This window comes from Callorhinus ursinus, unplaced genomic scaffold (assembly GCF_003265705.2).
Source record: "Callorhinus ursinus isolate GAN/ISIS: 27379988/994484 unplaced genomic scaffold, GSC_fseal_2.0 scaffold3, whole genome shotgun sequence".
In the NCBI taxonomy this organism is placed as follows: domain Eukaryota; kingdom Metazoa; phylum Chordata; class Mammalia; order Carnivora; family Otariidae; genus Callorhinus; species Callorhinus ursinus.
The window spans coordinates 25,323,777-25,337,507 of record NW_027397065.1 but is presented as its reverse complement, the minus strand read 5'-3'; the positions used below and the strand labels follow the sequence as shown (position 1 = coordinate 25,337,507).

The 13,731-nt window shown below is 37.1% G+C and overlaps 1 protein-coding gene across 10 annotated transcripts in view; it reads left to right on the top strand.

Annotated features, from left to right (window-relative positions):
- Nucleotides 1-13,731, top strand: part of TMEM232 (transmembrane protein 232) — a 250,075-nt gene that overhangs the window by 95,832 nt on the left and 140,512 nt on the right. For all 10 annotated transcript variants that reach the window (XM_073889030.1, XM_073889039.1, XM_073889019.1 and 7 more), the window contains one exon: nucleotides 10,993-11,171. In XM_073889030.1, coding sequence (XP_073745131.1) covers nucleotides 10,993-11,171 — 179 coding nt within the window. The remainder of the gene's footprint in view (nucleotides 1-10,992; nucleotides 11,172-13,731) is intronic.

The following is a 13,731-nucleotide window of genomic DNA, read 5'->3' as shown; positions in this document are numbered from 1 at the left end:
GAATTTAAATAAAAACAAAAATTAAAAAAAATAAAAAAAAACTGTATGGAGGTTCCTCAAACAGTTGAAATTAGAGCTACCGTTCGATCCAGCAATTGCACTACTGGGTATTTACCCCAAAGATACAAATGTAGGGACCCGAAGGGGTACGTGTACCCCAATGTTGATAGCAGCAATGTCCACAATAGCCAAACTGTGGAAAGAGCCAAGATGCCCATTGACAGATGAATGGATAAAGAAGATGTGGTATATATACACAATGGAATATTATGCAGCCATCAAAAGGAATGAGATCTTGCCATTTGCAACGACGTGGATGGAACTGGAGGGTGTTATGCTGAGTGAAATAAGTCAATCAGAGAAAGACATGTATCACATGACCTCACTGATATGAGGAATTCTTTTTTTTTTTTTATTTATTTATTCACAAGAGTCAGAGAGAGAGAGAGAGAGAGAGGCAGAGGGAGAAGCAGGCTCCCCGCCTAGCAGGGAGCCCGATGCGGGACTCGATCCCAGGACCCTGGGATCATGACCTGAGCCGAAGGCAGACGCTTAACCATCTGAGCCACCCAGGTGCCCCACTGATATGAGGAATTCTGAATCTCAGGAAACAAACTGAGTGTTACTGGAGTGGTTGGGGGTGGGAGGGATGGGGTGGCTGGGTGATAGACATTGGGGAGGGTATGTGCTACGGTGAGTGCTGTGAATTGTGCAAGACTGTTGAATCACAGATCTGTACTTCTGAAACAAATAACGCAACATATTTTAAGAAAAAAGAAAAAGAAGAAGATAACAGGAGAGGAAGAAAAGGGGAGTATGTCAGAGGGGGAGACGAACCATGAGAGATGATGGACTCTGAAAAACAAACTGAGGGTTCTAGAGGGGAGGGGGGTAGGGGGATGGGTTAGCCTGGTGATGGGTATTGAGGAGGGCACGTTCTGCATGGAGCACTGGGTGTTATGAACAAACAATGAACCATGGAACACTGCACCAAAAACTAATGATGTAATATATGGTGATTAACATAACAATAAAAAAATAAAAAAAAAGAATGTTTTGGGTGTAAACAAATATTGGTATACATTTACACGTGTGTGTGTGTATGAGAGAGAGAGAGAGAGAGAAACAGAGACAGAGGAAGAGTAAAATTGGATGTGAGGTTATGTGAGGGTGTATATGGAAATATGATGTCTATTCTGGCATTTGATAAAGTGGGGAAGAATGGATTATCAATGAATTGTTTTGATGATAATATATGTATTTGACTTTTTTAAAGTTAGTTAAGTACCATGAATCATAACCACACATAGTAAATTTTTAAAATAATTTCCATATGAATTAAAACATTTAAAATAACTAGAAGAAAATATAGCACAGTACCTTTAAAAGTTAAGCAGGAAAGGGTTTCATAAACGAGAAAAATCACAATTCATAAAAGACATGATTAGAAGATACCTACAGAAAAATGTGCAATATCTGTGCAGAAAAAAATGAGAGTTAAAATACAAGTTAAAGTTGAGAAATACTGTATGCACATGTATATGAAATAGTATAATAATAAGAAAAAGACAAATCACTCGCATTACTATTGCCATCCTCAGCTTTCACTGTGATTTCAAAACTTGTCAGATGGCCATAAGTGGACCAAGACTAAACCCAAATCTGACCTGCATTTCTTTCTCTCCACTGGCCCCCATGTCATTAGCTATATGTCACAAGTTGGCCTGTAAGTCTGTAATTTGGAACTTCAAATGGTTTCCCAAAGCTACAACCTTTCTTTGAGAAGAGTCCAGTTTGAAATGACATGGTCAAATCTCTAGGCTGCAGCAGGATACTTTCCTTTCTCTTCTTTATATTAGTACTTCATGGTGGGGGTGGGAAGGGTTTAGAACTGATATGTTGCCAGACAACTGGCCCTGAGCCTGGGATGTCAGAGACTGTAGGGACCTGGTTGAGGAACTGCTAGACATATTCTTTTTTCCCTTCCATTTACTGTAGCCTTTCCCTGAGCTGGTGTCAGTGCTGTTGGGGATATGGGAGGGGGGGCAGAGGACAATAGTTTCAGTTCAGAACATGTGAGAAGAGCTGAAAACTGTATGAGGTAAAGGAAGGAGTCCCTGTGGTCAAATATTTCTTGGATAGGAGCTATATTTTGTGATCTAAGACTACTTTATACCCAATAAGTATGGGTAAAGCTAACCATTTTCTTCCCTGTCAGTACTGCCTCAGCAATTAAAACTTAACCTGTATTGATTGTAGAAAATAGTTACTAATGGTGGAGGCAAGACCTAATTTTCTTTATTTCTTTTTTTTAAAATAATTTTATTTATTGATTGATTTGACAGAGAGAGAGCGTACAAGCAGAGGGAGCAGTAAGAGGGAGAAGCAGGCTCCCCACTGAGCAGGGAGCCTGATGTGGGGCTTGATCCCAGTACTCTGGGATCATGAACTGAGCTGAAGTCAGATGCTTAACTGATTGAGCCACCCAGGCGCCCTAAGACCTAATTTTCTGTTTACACGAGGAGCTTCATAAAGCACAAATAACCAGGACAAAGGGTTACCATGATTTTTGAAAGTTAAGTGTTGCTACTCTTTTCAGGAAGTTTTGCTCTCATCCTACAAATGAATCTTAATCTAGCTCTGTACATGTGTAAACTAAAAGATTTCACTATCTCATTCTATTTATTCCCAGTTTTGGTTGCTACTATTCCTTTTGGTTGGGACAGGCTAAAACAACATGCTGGACTTTTCAGTTAAAAATCCTTTGACTGTGTAAAAGTCTTTATTTATTCAAATAAAGGAGCTGAAAATCTCATGGGAACATTACTCACATTTTTGAGGCATAAATACAAAGATATATCACATTTGAGCCAATGGTCTCAATTCCATCTATGGCTGAACATAGTGAAAAAAAGACCCATGAACTGGAAATAGTGAGATTTTTTTTTTAAAGTATTAGTGATATTAAAGTATATTGCAATATGCCATTTTAGAAAACAATTTTTGTAATAATATACCTTAGCAGAGAAGAAAAAGAATGATAGTTGTTGGCTTTCTATCCAAATTAATTAAAAGCAAATGTATATACATTAATGAAAATAACTCAGTTAGATACTTGTAACTTCCTTTGTTACACCAGCCAGAATTATATTAAGATCCTTCAGAGTGATTCTGACTTTTTTTTTTGTCATTTAATCTGGTACAGAAATGAATACTAAGACCCTAGAGTCACTTTGCCCTTTACCCCTCACATCTATTAAAAGTAACCTGATAATATGTTGATGGGTACAGAAATCTCTAATCTAATACATTATTCTTGTGTTTGATCCAGATATTTCTTACTGCTTTGAGTGAACAGTTAATTTTTTTAAGAAGATTGTACCTATTTATTTGAAAGAGAGAGAACACGAGGGTGGAGGGAGAAGAGGGAGAGAGACAAGCAGACTCTCACTAAGCAGAGAACCCAACATGGAGCCCCTCGCAGGGCTTTGTCCCCGGGCCCTAAAATCATGACCTGAGCCAAAGTCAGATGCTTAACCAACTGAGCCACCCAGGCACCCCAACAGTTATTTTAATTTTTAAAGACTTTTTAAGTAGCTACTTACAGGAAGGAACAATAAAAGACCATCCAAATAGGATGAAGGATGAGAAGTTTAGTAAGAAGAGGAGGGAAAACAGCACCAAAATGGCTCAGTTGTAGATGAATATATGTGCAATGGGCTAGACTTGTCAGAAATTTGGAGTGTCAGAGGTTTGGGATGAGTTTTAGCTCAGTTGTCATGTTGTAGATGATGTTAGGCAACTTGTTATATCTTTCAGAATCATAATTTCTTCAAGATTATGGATTTTAAAATAAATTTTGCATGTACTGTGCTTATAAATGTAAAGTTATTCCTTTTTCTTAATTTCCAAAAGAATCTTTGTTAATTCTTTTTCTTTTTCCTTTGTTGCCTCTTGGATACAAAAACCTGTGAGGATTAACTATTTCTATAGAGATAGTCCAAAATCATGTTGGTATTGTTTAGTTGAATGAAACTTAAAATAACTCCAAAAATCAGAAGTCTGATGTTTCTTTAATTTATAAGAATCACAGTTGTTCTTGAAAAGCAAATGAACCACATTCTTCTTTGGTTCCCAGTTATAACTCCAGAAGATAATTATTTTCAATCAACAGATTGCCATACTCGACTATGGCAAAAGACATCATAAAAGTTAAGCAAGGCAAGTTCTACTCAGTTCCTTAAATTTTTTTTTTAAATTTTATTTGTCAGAGAGAGAGAGAGATTGAGAGCACACATGCAGGGGGGAGTGGCAGGCAGAGGGAGAAGCAGGCTCCTCACTGAGAAGGAGCCTGATGTGGGACTTGATCCCAGGACCCTGAGATCATGACTGCAGCCAAAGGCAGACGCTTAACTGATTGAGTCACCCAGGCATCCCACAGTTCCTTAAATTTCTGTGTTAACTGCAGCATCCTACTTGCCATGATGTTTCAGTTACTGCTCCATGCCAATATAGGAATCAGCTGACTTTTGCTTTTTGCTTTTTGTTTTCTGTATTACCTGCAACAAACACTGAGTAAATTAGTAATACTTTGGTTCTCTTTGGTTTATTCTGTTGGATATGTGTTTAATATGTGTAATGATCAAATATGATGATATATACAGAATAACTATCAATGTTTAATGTGTATATAGATATAGATAATTATTATCACTATAGTATAACATTCTGAAAATGAGTACCCTAGAATTCCTATTTATTCTACTAGTCATCCAAAATATACCCCCATATCTCTGTCACTATCTTTTTTTTAAAGATTTTATTTATCTCTTTATTTGAGAGAGAGAAAATGAGAGAGAGAGAGCACATGAGAGGGGGGAGGGTCAGAGGGAGAAGGGAGCCCAATGCAGGACTCCATCCAGGGACTCCAGGATCATGACCTGAGCCCAAGGCAGTCGCTTAACCAACTGAGCCACCCAGACGCCCTCTGTCACTATCTCTTATGAAGTTCAAGGGTCCCCAAGACTACTCTCACTTCTGAAATCACCTATGCATTTGAGCATCCCCAAGACAACCCTCAGGTTTGCTAATTTGTTAGAAGAACAGAACTCAGCAAAGCCGTTTGACTCATGGTTATGGTTTATTATAGTAAAAGGATAAAGATTAAAATTAGCCAAGGAAGAGTGCATAAAGCAGAGTCCAGGACAGTTGTACAGAGCTATCCATTGTCCTTTCCCAGTGGAGTTGTGCAGAGAGCATTTACTTCTAGCAATGATGTATGACTCTTTGCATAGAGTATTGTCAACTATGGAAGGTCACCAAGCTTTGGTACTCAGAATTTTTATTGGAGTTCAGTCACATACACATGGCTGACCTCAGTCTCTGGTCCTTCCAGTGGCCAAATTGATGGCCTAAGGCTACCAGGTAAACAAAGACATTCTTATCAGACAGGACGTTCTAATGCCTAAGAGTCACCTCCCAGAAGGTAAGGGCAAAGGCCAGCCCTCACTTTGGACATTGTTAATTCTTTACTGTACAACTCCCGAGTCTATGTAATCATCACTTTGCTTCTAGACTACTGCAAAAGCTGAAAGTCTCCCTGTTTCCCTCATACTCCCTAGAATCCATTTTCCATCAAGAAGCCAAAAAGATTTTTAAAACATAAAGCAGGTCAGTTCATTTCCTTGTTTAAAATGCTCTGTTAACTTTTCATTACACTAAGAATAAATTCCAAACTCCTTTCAATGGCCTACACATTGGCCATGATAATTCAGAGTGGGCCTCTGCACTCACAGATGCTGCAATTCCCCCAGCTTCTTGGATGGTTAACTTTTTAAAAATCCATCATACCTTATCTTGAATTCTGTGTCTTCATAGTGGTCTTTCTCTCATTGTGTCTATGGTGACTTTCTTCTCTAGTCATTGTTGAACACATTACTACCTTCTACCCTTTTCCTAACATTCATTATGAAGTGATACTGTTCTGTTTACTTTTTTAGTATCTGTCTTCCTCTACTAGAATTACATGTCCCGAGAGAGTAACACTGTCTTTTTCTTTGGCATGTTAGAACAGCCATTGGCACATAGCATTGACTCAGTAAATATTTGTTAAATGCCTGGCTTGCTGACTGGTTCTTGTCCATTGGTTTCTTGGCATTGATCTATTTCCTTTCCTTTATGTGGCGTTTCACAAAGACCATGTTTTAAACTACGTCTCACAGTCAGGTTACCTTTTAGTGGTACATTTGATTCTGCCAAGTTATATTTGTCAAAATTGTAAAGGCTGCATTCATTTATACTCATTCATATAAGTAGAAATACTCATATTACACATTCACTGAATTTGTGAAATCTAAATATCTAGGCTGGTAATTAAAGGCTTCCATGGAGTTCAGACACTAAAGCAAAGCATTGCTACAAAGAAAGGATCATGATACGGGCTTTCAAACAGCATAGTTTCTTAATAAGTTTTCAAGATTTATTAAGAATTTTGTTTTGGTTCAGCTTTGTTATTTCCTAGGATACTGTCTGCTTAGCTGCAGACAGACACATTTTCTCTCAGTATATTAAAAGTAACATTTTTGATAGCTGCCACAGGGTCACTCAAAGCAGAACAAAAGAGTACCTTATTCTTCAGCTTGGTCCCTGGATGAAGAGTTTCATAGCAGGTATGCTTCTTAGCAAATGTCTAGACATGCATATTAGACTGCATTCTGCCTTTTATGACAGTTGTAACACATCCCATCTGTCTTTATAAGTTTTTTTCATTAACTGTCAATCAATTGGATACAATAAATTTTCCCCACAAATATTATTTGTAAGCAATATTTCACTGTAATCAATACGTGAACAGCTCACTTTAAAAATTACCGATGGCATTTTAAAAGTTTGGTGAGTTTTGAGAACTCAGTTACCAGAATATATTTTATGGACTAATCACTGGTCTTGTAGATTCTAAAAACAAACCATATTCAATTCAATGATTCAATTATTATAGACTTATAAAATATTTATTCCTTAATAACCAATAACTTAAAATATATGAAGGCAGCTTATATGTACTTTAATCAATCCTTCTTATTAATGTAAAGAGTTTGGGAGTCTATCAACAAATATATAAATAGATTAAAATTCACAGTATGTTTTATTTATCATATTTTTATTCAAAGCTGCTTTTTAAAATTTTTGAGGTCCATAATTCCAGAACTATTAATTTAAAAACTCATAATTATTTTGTTATTCATATTAAGTTCAAGCCTTATTTTTCTGATAGACTCACAAATCCATAATTTCACTTTTGCTATTTCACTTAAATTTTAGCTATATTTTTACAACAAGTTATAGGCTTCTGAAAATTAGATACTCCTCACCCCCGACCATGCCACATTTTCCAAATATTATTTTATCTCCCCTCTCCCCTAACTGGCTCCTCTACCATAATGTCTTTCCTGCAAGTGATTTCATTATTGTTTCAAGTTCCTCAGCTTAAAAATGTACTATTCCTTTCCACTTCATGCCTTCCTCCTCTTCTATAGCAAAGTAGTCAGCATAACACCCTCCAGTTCCATCCACGTCGTTGCAAATGGCAAGATCTCATTCCTTTTGATGGCTGCATAATATTCCACTGTGTATATATACCACATCTTCTTTATCCATTCATCTGTCGATGGACAGCTTGGCTCTTTCCACAGTTTGGCTATTGTGGACATTGCTGCTATAAACATTGGGGTGCACGTACCCCTTCAGATCCCTACATTTGTATCCCTACATTAGATCTCCACAATGTCTTGTTTGTCATTTACTCTCCAAGATCCTACTGCTCATCACAGTGAAGACCTAGATTACCTCATAAAATTCCCACATTGGTTTCCCAGTTTATTGTTTGAATAGACATAACATTTTATTGAACAAATAGAACACTACTCTTTTGCTCAAATATCTACCACTTAATCTGACCCCATTTATCTTTAGTTATTTTACCTTACCCATTTTTAAAAAGTAGGTTCTATGCCCAACTTGGGACTCTAATTCATAACCCTGAGATCAAGAGTTGCATGCTCTACCAACTGAGCCAGCCAGGAGCCCCAACAAGTTATTATTTTTTTTAAGTAAGCTCTATGCCCAACATGGGGCTTGAACTCACAACCCCAAGATCAAGAATTGCATGCTCCACCGACTGAGTCAGCTAGGTGCCCCTTACCCATTTTTTTTTAAAGATTTTATTTATTTATTTGACAGAGAGAGACAGCGAGAGAGGGAACACAAGCAGGGGGAGTGGGAGAGGGAGAAGCAGGTTTCCTGCCTAGCAGGGAGCCCGATGCGGGGCTCCAACCCAGGACCCTGGGATCATGACCTGAGCCGAAGGCAGACGCTTAACGACTGAGCCACCCAGGCGCCCCAGCCCCTTATCCATTTCTAATATGAAGCTCAGTTTGAGATCCTCACTATCATCCTCCACCTTCTCTTTTCTTATAGCTACCTCTCTACTGGGAGTCAATAGGCCTGTTGCCAAAGGAATGAGTAGGCACAGTTTCTGTCACACATCCCAAAGCAGATGAGACCACCTCCAGGACCATGGTTGAGCAGGGCAGAAGCCTGGTTATGGAACCACCTCTGCATCTACAGATACTAGACCTGTTACCTGGGGTGCAAGTGGATGTGGCCCCCACCACTTCCCTGAGCACACTCCTGCCAGGTCAATGGGTGGGTTCCTGGGTGGGAAGAGTTGCCTCTGGACCATGGGAGAGTGAAGCTGGAGCCAGGTCACAGAGCTGTTTCAGGGCCCACAGACTGTGAACCTGTTACTAAGGGCACCAGCAGGCATGGATTTCCCCTGGGTCCTTTAGTGGATAAGACTGGATAACGAGGGCTGGAGCTGAGTTCACAGTGGGGCAAGGATGCTTCCAGGTCCATGGCTGGTACCACATAAGTGCCAACAGATACGCCACCTGGGTCTGGGACTGCCTGCTCAGTCTTGGGTTCCAGTGGGGTTTCACAACCTCTTACTTCAATCCCAAGGTCCTGAAAAAGGCACTTTTGTTTATGGATGGCTGCCACATTATTTCTATGATGGGATGAGGGCTGGGGTCTTCCTATTCTATCATCTTGCTGACATCAATTCATACATATCATGTCAAATACTGCAGCATGCTAATTTTAACTTGTAAAATTTTTGTGGGGGAAAATTACATTTTCAAAAGAATTGGCTGCTTAACTGTAGCCTTGTATTTGTGGTTTATACTATCTCTTTCAAAGTATCACTACAAATGATGAAAGATGCCTTAAGTTTGGAAGCTGGACATTTGCCATCCTCCTCCCACTTTTAAGATGTGTACATACTTTCACTTCTGCCTCTTCTTTCTACCTTCTAGTCTCTTCCCTTCCTGTGAATGGAATAGAACAAAGGAAAAGCACTTGTCTGAGTTGGAAAGGCTGTGCTGCCTGGGATAAGATTAGACTCACCTTCACCTGGCTCTGTCACTCATCAGCTGTGTAATGCTAGGGGACTTTCAACCAAGTTGAAGGTCATATGTTCCTTCTGTTATGCTAAGTATAATATGGTCTTCATAGCAGCATTGTAGTGAGGACTAGAATAAGGGCACACAGTAGTAGAAATGCCCAAGTTTTCTAGTTATAATAGTAATTATTATTATTACTAGTCTGGATTATAAAAAAATCTATATTGAATTAGGAAAAGTTAAGGATTTTGACTTTTTCATATTGTAATTCTATCCTTATTCAAGACGAGCACTGATGAGTTCCAGTGTCATACAGACTATCATCAGGATTTAGGGGACAGTACAATACAGAATTTAATTGACTCTGAAACCCTTCCATCTCCCTTCCTGAACCTTCTCTTCCTCGTGTTTTTCTTACCTGCTTCACATATACTTGGTACTCTCATGTTGCTCTTTGGCTAACTTTAGTTCATATACCTTTTGAGACTTCCTATATTATTTTATTCTCCAAATTTATCCCATCACTAACTAAATTAGAATTCTCTTCTCCTGGGGGTACCTGGGTGGCTCAGTCGGTCAAGCGTCTGCCTTTGGCTCAGGTCATGAACCCAGGGTCCTGGAATGGAACCCCACGTCGGGGCTCCCTGCTCAGCGGGGAGTTTGCTTCTCCCTCTCCCTCTGACCCCCTTTCCCTCCCTTGTGCTCTCGCTCTTCTCTCTCAAATAAATAAATAAAGTCTTAAAAAAAAAGAATTCTCTTCTCCTGAATAGTATTGCATAGCAATATACCACCTAGGTAAGAAATAAGAAGTAATTAAGATAAAGAATAAAGAGAAACTTCTTCCTCCTTTCTGTATGGGAGCAGTGTATCTTAAAAGTGGACCTTGATAATTTATATAAATTACTAATTGGTAGATAAGTCTTAGAAGGAGGAGTGTCTTAGACTTTAAAAAAATCTCTTCTGGATTCATTGTTCCCTTTCCTCTATTTCAGTTGATTTATGTCTCTATTATTAAAAAAAAATCTTCCAGTCTATAATTATTATCAGCAATTTTTGTCTGCTTTTCACATTATTTTCAAGGCTTTCTTCTTGGTTCAAATGCCATGTTTCATAGCGCTTGGTCATTTCTATAAAAGGCAGTGGTTTTTCTCCTGTTTTCTAGTTCATTATAAAAATGCACCGTGGTGGTCTAAGTGTTCCTATTACCTTGAACAAATGCCTCTTTCCTTGAGTCCCAACGTTTTTGTTTTTTTTTGTTTTTTTTTAATACATAGTTCCTGGTTTACTTGCCAACTTTAAATTTATGAGGTATGATATTAGGTGCAGATCTTTTCTTATGGCTGGAAATTTTAAAATAATCTGTGATCTTTTAAAATTAAAGGAGTAAGAGCTATGAAGAGTAAAACAAATTCCAAAGCTCAGAATTTCAGGTTTTAAAATATTAGCAAAATAAAGTTTTGTCTTTTTCACAAAACTGTGCTTTTCTAAGATGAATAAAACCATGTTTTCCCAAAGAATATATCTTTTTCAACAGGTGATCAAGTGATATGGATTGGATACTATGGCTTAATGTATAACCTGGTGAAAATGTCATGGGAACTTCGGGGAGATGATGAGCAGGATGGAGTTAGAAACAAAATATGGCAAATATTACAGAAAACAAAGGATCATGAGAAAGATGGGCGAATCCATAATGGCATATATATAGCTCAGGTAAGATAAAAGCCAAGACAATAAATTGGTACTTCTATTGTCAGGAAGTGCTTGTCCTTTCTCTCTGAGAAGGGAATGTCCATATTCAGTGAGTGTCAGTGACTCACAGCTGTTTTTTAAAATTTAATACTGATCTCTGTTTAGTTAAAAATAAGAGGGTTGGCACTCTTCTGACTAAGAAGCTTGAAGAGAGGAGGGGATTTTGGGGAAGAATAATTGTTCTGCTTTGGGTTTGTGCCTGAGAGACATTTTAAGTATGCTAACCACGCATTCCAGTTTGCCCAGGTTAGCCTGGGTCTATGCCTAAATTTTCCAGCTTTCTTAGTTATTAGTAGTGAATTTATTCACTCTCAAAAGTGTCTCAATTTGGATAATGAATTATTTAGTTATCTTGCTTGTAAGTTTTTCCTTCCAGCATTCGATAATACAAATTGCAAATCTGGATTCACTAACACTACTCTTTTTCTTTAAAGTTAAATATGTATTTTACAAGTTATTGGTTTTTCTAGTTCTAGCTGAATGACTACATATTTTTCCTTCACATTCAGAGAAAATCATTATGAAATTAGCTATCCATTCTCCATGAAATGCAAATGTGATTTTCCAGAATGCTTTATCCATATGGTATCCTATGATATTTTTAAACTCTCACCAGTTTTTTTTTTTCTTTTCTATGTCTTATTTTGAGCTAGGTTAACTTGTTTGTTATACTAATGTACACTTTTTTTCCTGTCACTGAAGTTTCTGGCTTTTTCTTGCTTTCACAGGTGCAATTATCCTAACACTCTTAATATCCTGTTTTCTAATAATAATTAGGGATGTGAATTAATGTTAACAAGTAAGAAGAGCAAATAATGAATTCACTCTGCCTAATGGATTGTCAAAGCATATGCGCGGGCCATTATTGCAACACAGAGCATCTACACTCCAGATTCTTAGTAGGATACAAAACCTTAAACTCCTTGTTTTTCAATCATAAATCTGACTTGGAGTAATAATCTTTATGTAGGACTATCTAAAAACATGCATTCCTTTTCTCTAGACTCCTAATATCTTTTTATAGAGAAGACAATCAAGAGCTGTCCACTTGAACTACATTGTTTTAGATTACATGGGCTTGCTTTTATGCAACCATGCCTCAGTTCTATTCTTAGCTGTGGATAGAACATAGAAAGAAAAAGAAAAAAATAATTACTATTTTATCTATTACAGTGATGACCACTGTATCACCTGGTATCCCCTTTGTTGGTATTTAAGAAATAAATCCTTAGTTTCATGTGCTCTCTGAACCTTACTATTATTTAGTATAAGCTGCCCTATAAAGTTTTAAAAAAATGAGAATCAAATTTTGGCTAGTTTCTAAATAGAAATAGAGGATGATATGTATTCATCTCACCTAGTCTTATTATATTCTCTTTGTTTTTTCATTTGCCATGAATTTTCAATTATTCATATTATTCTCTGGTTTTGCATTTTTCTATGCCACTTCACATCTCAAATGGATTATATACTGTCACCAAATAAATAAGCCAACTCAAATTTGTCATTTCTATAATTAGAATCCTATTTATGTGCCTGTTTCAGGGCCAATCATTTGGTATAGGATAATCTTCTTTCTTCAGAATTTTAGCAAATAACTATAGATAATTACATTTGAAATTCGTTAAGTCAGTTAATCAGACATAGCAAATATTTTTAAGTTGCTAGGTCCAAGGAAAGACCTATTACTGAAGCAGTCAGCTCTGAGAATAAAAGAATAAACAAAAGTATAACTAGATGTGCTAATTAGTTTTTGATGCTTAGTGAAAAGTCTTCTAAAGGATGCTTTCATTCATTTTAAATAGTAAATGTGTGGGAAGGGAAGTTTTCCTCAGAGAAAAATCTAAACTATAAATTTATTTTTTGCTTTTAAAGACTTTTTATTGATTTATTTGAGAGAGAGAGAGAGAGAGATGCGTGAGAGGGGGAAGGGGCAGAGGGAGAGGGAGAAGCAGACCCCCCACTGAGCAGGGAGCCTGATGAGGCTCTCAATCCCGGGATTATGACCTGATCCAAAGGCAGACGCTTAACTGGCTGAGCTACCCAGGTGCCTCTAAACTAGAAATTTCTAAAGGCAGTTATATTAAGTTATAGTACATATTTAATATAAGAAATATTTATTTGCATTACATAGATTAACTAAAAGATACAATTCACTCTAGATCTGTATTATCTAAAAGTTAAGTAGAGATAGAGACATTTGGATTATTAAATAACAAAATATATGATTTATGGATATAAATGGTAGAATGCCTAGTCAGTGCCTTTGAAATATCACTTAATGTAGTTTGAATTCCCTTATTTAATATTAAGAAACTACAAGTATATACACTAAGAAATTATATAAAAATTTTCACCAAATTCAGTAGAAAATATGAAATAAATATGTACATTCTGGCTCCTAAATCTATTTTGCCATGCTAAATTCTATGGAAAACACAAAGAAATCAAAAAAATGACCTTTACAGAGTAATTTTTATTGTTTCATTCAGGAGACTGAAGATTCGAAGATGGACTATAA